The sequence below is a fragment of the Otolemur garnettii genome, unplaced genomic scaffold (assembly GCF_000181295.1).
Source record: "Otolemur garnettii isolate 467f Iridium unplaced genomic scaffold, OtoGar3 scaffold00104, whole genome shotgun sequence".
NCBI lineage: Eukaryota > Metazoa > Chordata > Mammalia > Primates > Galagidae > Otolemur > Otolemur garnettii.
The window spans coordinates 6,513,067-6,518,110 of NW_003852499.1; the positions used below are offsets into that span (position 1 = coordinate 6,513,067).

A 5,044-nucleotide genomic window follows, 5' to 3' on the forward strand; every position below is an offset into this window, starting at 1 on the left:
GAGCTGGGATCTGGGCCTGTTGGTTCTGATAATCCATACTTGTTCCAGTGTAGCATACTGTTTTCCAGACCACAAAGGTCTAAAGGGCACGGGTCTTGTTTCTTAATACTTTGTATCTACCTCTAGCATTTAATACAGTGCTGTCTCAGAGCAGACATTCAGTATTTATTGGATAGATGGATGGATGGATGAATGGATTCAGCTTGAGGGGGAAAAGAATGATCCCAGTGCTTCCTTTTCTGGAAGGGCAATGTTCTCCCAGAACTGGAGGATAGAAGAGGCTGAGGGGACTCAGGTCCTGCTTTTCTTGGACAGCATTGCTGTGCCAAGCAGGACCACAGGATGTAGGATTATTTAGGGCTCCCTCTCCCTTGGGTCCTAGCAAAAATGCTTAGCTCAGTAAATGAGTGGCTTCCTTCCTGGGGCCCTAATGTCTCCTGCTGGGGAAGCTAGGGGCCGTGGGGATCTCTAAACATGTCTTGGGCTTTTTTGTTATCCTGACAGCCCAGTCAGCTGAGGCTGGAGCTATGGGAAGTAGGATGGACTTGTTTGAAAATGTCCGCAGGGCCGTTGTGCCCATACCCTCTACTGTACTCTCACAACACTGTGATTTAAGTAGTAGTATCCCCATTTTATAGAGAAGAAAAATTAGGATCAGAAAGGTTAGCTTGGCCCAGGTCACACAGCTAATAAGTAAAAGGGCCAGCACCCCAGCCAGGACTGCAAGCCCCTATAAAAAAGTATGCTTGGCTGATTGTAGTGTCTGAGTTTGTGCACATTTACCTGAGAGTAACAAGGGACTGGGAAAGCGTGCACATATGGGTCTGAGACTTTGGTATACTTGCAGCAAGGTCTGAGGCTCCAGGGCAGCCTGGAGGGCTTAGCTTCTAATCAGCAACTTCCCTGCAGCGCCGGGCTGCGCCTCTAACTCTCCAGTTACCTGTGCTGCTCTCTCCCCATTCTGCTGGTGCTGCCCCAGGCTCTCCCTGTCTGCCTTTCTTCTCCAACAGACAAGAGAGGGCTCCCCTTCCTTTGTGTCTTCTTCCCTGAGAACTGCAGGATCCTATGAGTTTCCCTTCCAGGCAGGGAAAGCGGTGACTGGCTGCCCTCTTCCACCACCACCATCACCTCTCTACCCTCACTACTAAAGCTTCATCCCTTTCCCCAGCCTGGCCCACCATCATCAACATTTCCCACATCTCCGCCTGCTGGGGAGTGCTTTGCTGCCTTGGGCCTGCAAAGTAGCCATTGATCCATTCACATACTGCCAGTGCCAGGCGGTGGTGGGCAGCACACACAGACACAGTTTTGGAAGTGGGGGCCGGCCAGGACCCAGCAGGGAAAAGTGGGCAGGAAAGAGCAGCCACTAGGCATTCCTCTTCCTGTCATTTAGCTGAGCTCAGGTCTCCTTCAGGCCTCCTTCAGTCTCATTTAACTCCACAGCATAGAGCAGGAGGGTAGGGGTTCTGGGGAGAGGCGTGACAGCCTTCTCTGGTCCAGATCCCTCCCCCATCCTCCTCCACACCTATGCTCAGTGGGCTGCCAAGTGAACTCAGTGGAGGAGGTGGATTCTAAGAGTGGGGAGGGGTCAAGGCCACAGGTAGAGGGGCAGAAACCAGACACAGCTGCTGGCAGTCAGGTGGAAGAAGGTGGCTTTAATGGAATGCAGGGTCAGAGGGCCTGAGGTCAACAGTGCTCTCACCCCTCCAGCCCTCACCCAGCTCCCCAAGGCCTGTCTCAAAGGATGCTCTTTTTTTTTTTATTTTCCCAAAGGACGCTCTTAAAACCAGCATTTCACATTTCCTCTAAAGTAGGGAAGCTGGGGTGGGGGCCCAGCTCAGAAGCCAGACTCCAAGATATCCCCTTTTGTTTTATCCACCCCAGGTGATGACTGCTTTGGCCAGTACCTCCTGCAGCTGGCCCCACAGCCGGCCCCACAGCCAGCTCACAGTGCCATCTGGAGGCCTGCCCCTAGCAATGGGACTCTAGTTCTGTGAGTGTGAGTAGTGAGGTCTGGGGGGTGGCAGGCACAGAGGATCCTGCTTGGTTCCGTTGGGGCAGATCCTCAGCTGGGCACACGAGCTGGCGGATTCTCTGCAGGCAGAGTGGAGGTGGCTGTCACAAATGGCATGGGGGTAGAGCTGCCAGCCTCCCATCACCATGTCTGCCTCCTCCCCACACATAGGCCAACTGCTCCAGGAGCCAGCCCTATCATCACAGCCTGTGTCCTGCAGTCACCAGCCTCTTCCCGAGACCTCTCAGCACTACCCACACTGTACACTGGCCCTCCGCATACCAGCCTCTAACTGGCTGGCGATGCTTAGGCTCCCAACCCTCTGGCTGCTTCCCCTGCTAACTCCCTACCTCTCTGAAGGGGCCTTTGAGGGTGCCAAGTTTGTAGAAGCTCCAGGAGGGGATGCAGACCATAGAGGACAGAGCCAGGAGCCAGCCAAGGGCATCTCCCCACCACGGGTATGTGTACTTCTTGTTGTAGGTCAGCGGGGTGTACTTGATCAGGGAGAAGAGGAAGGTGGCCTAGGGGTGAGGGTGGAAAAGAAAGGGGCTGGGGTGGGGCCCTGTGCCATCGGCTCTCCCTGCACCACACACAGAGCAGCTAATAGAGATCACACTCCAGGCCTCCGATCTCCAACCACACTGTGCTCACAATGTACACCCCGTCACCTCAGGGCCTCTGTGTCCCTGGGCACTCTACACAGGGTTGGCTCCCAATTAGAACATGGTGATGTGCCTGCTGGGGGCTTTGAAGTATTTGCCTCTCCTGCACCATGAGTTTGGGCTGTAAGCATCTCAAAGGCAGGGATCATACCCGTTTGTCCCCCATTCCTCATTTATACCCTGCACACAGTGGCGGCCTGGGGAACTGCTAACACAAAGCTAGAGGAATCAGCACATTGTGACTTAAGACTCAGACCCTGGAGCTGTGCTGCCTGGGTTTGAAACCTAGTTCTCTACAACTGTCTGGGTTGAATAAGCTGCTTAAATTCCATAGCCTCAGTTTCATCTGTAAAATGACTAGTATAACAAGCACGCTCACATCATGGACTTTGTGAGAATGAAATGACTTAGTGCATGTAAAACACTGTGCTCAGCACAGGGAAAGTGCTCTGTGACTGTCGCTGTCATCACTGCACTGGATATTAGTATTAATATGAGCCACCCGGCACACTTGAGTATCTGTTCTGCCTGTGACATTAGATTCCTACTGCAGTGTCAGTAGAACTGCCTGACAGTGCTGGAACTCAGTTTATGCTTCTGTGAAATGGGAAGGAAAAATCTGTCTTGCTGTAATGGTCTAGAACCCAATAGGAGGCTGAACAGAAATCGAAGATGATTTTCAATTCCGAGGGAGAAGTCCATCTGAGGGCTAATGGCCTCTCTATCCTGATGCTACCACCAGCTCTCCCTCCCTTCATCTGGCGCATCCCTGGGGATTATCTTACTGTGCACACAGCTGGTGTGAAGAAGAGCCAACAGTATTTGATAAGAGGCCATGGCCTGTACCCAATCATATCTTCAATGTTGTCATAGAAGCGCTTGGCCCCTACCATGGAGAAAAGAAGGGAGGGGGAGAAAGGTCATTCTCCAGCGACCAGTGGATCAGGATGGGGCCACATGCAAACTAGGATGGGTGGGGATCGGCAGACAGAAGACATCATGGTAGTCTTTTCAAATCATCAGCAGCAGGCAGAACTTGACCCAGGTAAAGGCAATAACTTCCTGATCACCAGGGGTGTGAAAAGCTGAAAAGGTTTGGACAGGATAAGACATGGGCCCCCCTGAGGTGGTCTAGGTGCAGCTACACCCAGGGTCTTCTGGAGGGCCCTTCCAATGGTAGCAACTTAGGATTCTCAAGATGTTTGAGATTGAGTAGAGGAGTAGTCCCCACAAAAGGTAGGTGTGAGCAGTAGATGTCTCTCTTCTGTCCAAGGGCCCTGGGGTAGAGGAGAGTACTGGGGTTGAGCTCAGGGTAGTCATCACTCACCATAAACCCAAGCCACACAGAGGGACTCAAAGATGGCCACAAACAGGAGGCACATGCCACTGGCTGCATAGTAGTCAAAGAGCTGAAACACGTACATACCGCCCTATGCAGGAGGAGATTGTAAAAAAAGGGAGTTTAGGCGTGGTGCCTGTAGCTCTAGCAGCTAGGGCACCAGCCACATACACCAGGGCTGGCAGGTTCGAACCCAGCCAGCTACAATAACAACAACAAATAGCTGGGCATTGTGGTGGGCACCTGTAGTCACAGCTACTTGGGAGGCTGAGGCAAGAGAATTGCTTAAGCTCAAGATTTAGAGGTTGCTGTGAGCTGTGACGCCTCAGCACTCTACCGAGGGTGACATAGTGAGACTGTCTCAAAATAAAAGGGCGGGGGAGTTTATCCAGAGGAAACAGACAGATCCACCCCTATGCCCTTGAACCTGACACCTCTGGGGCACAGAGAGGAGTCAGTGAGGATCAGAGGAGACAGATAGTAAAAGAGAATGTGATTCGTACACTGTGAAGTGCTAGGCTTGTATGAGATGCTCATCTGTATTATAGATTTTGGATGGAAGATAGATGAGATCAGAGAACATTTAGGATTGAGCCAGAAGCCCAAGACATAGTGTGCTCTGGGATTGTCACTGGTACTATTGAGCTGAAAAGCTCTATCTCCTCCCTCCCGCACAGAATATCACCCAGCCCCAGCGCTCCCTTTCTCACTGTGAACTTTGTACATAGAACTTGGCTCCGCTCCCTGGAAATCATGGGATCTTGCTGGGAAGGCCATTTTCCCCAATCCAAGACACCCCAACCATCACCTCCACACCTCTTTTCTTACCAGGGAGCCAAATTACCCCTAACTTAGCCCCAGAGGCAGGTGCCCAGTGCGGGAGACCAGAGAGGAACTTGCCTCCTTATCTTTTCTGCAGTGGGAGAAAAGGAGTCCGAGTGCCCAGAAGGCCAGAACCCTGCCCCGTGGCCTGAAGCCAGGACATCCACCCCACCTGGCAGGGGTTGCCACTTGGCTCCTCCTCCTCAC

The 5,044-nt window shown here is 52.4% G+C and overlaps 1 protein-coding gene across 1 annotated transcript in view; it reads right to left on the minus strand.

The window, feature by feature from the left end:
* Window positions 1–1,971: 1,971 nt before the first annotated feature.
* The window catches only part of SLC6A13 (solute carrier family 6 member 13), a 34,001-nt gene continuing 30,928 nt past the window's right edge, over window positions 1,972–5,044 (minus strand). Inside the window, exons 12-15 of the mRNA XM_012809311.1 lie at window positions 4,004–4,106; window positions 3,462–3,562; window positions 2,365–2,535; window positions 1,972–2,094 (exon numbers count right to left, since the gene is read on the minus strand). Of these exons, the coding sequence (XP_012664765.1) occupies window positions 1,972–2,094; window positions 2,365–2,535; window positions 3,462–3,562; window positions 4,004–4,106 (498 nt within the window). The remainder of the gene's footprint in view (window positions 2,095–2,364; window positions 2,536–3,461; window positions 3,563–4,003; window positions 4,107–5,044) is intronic.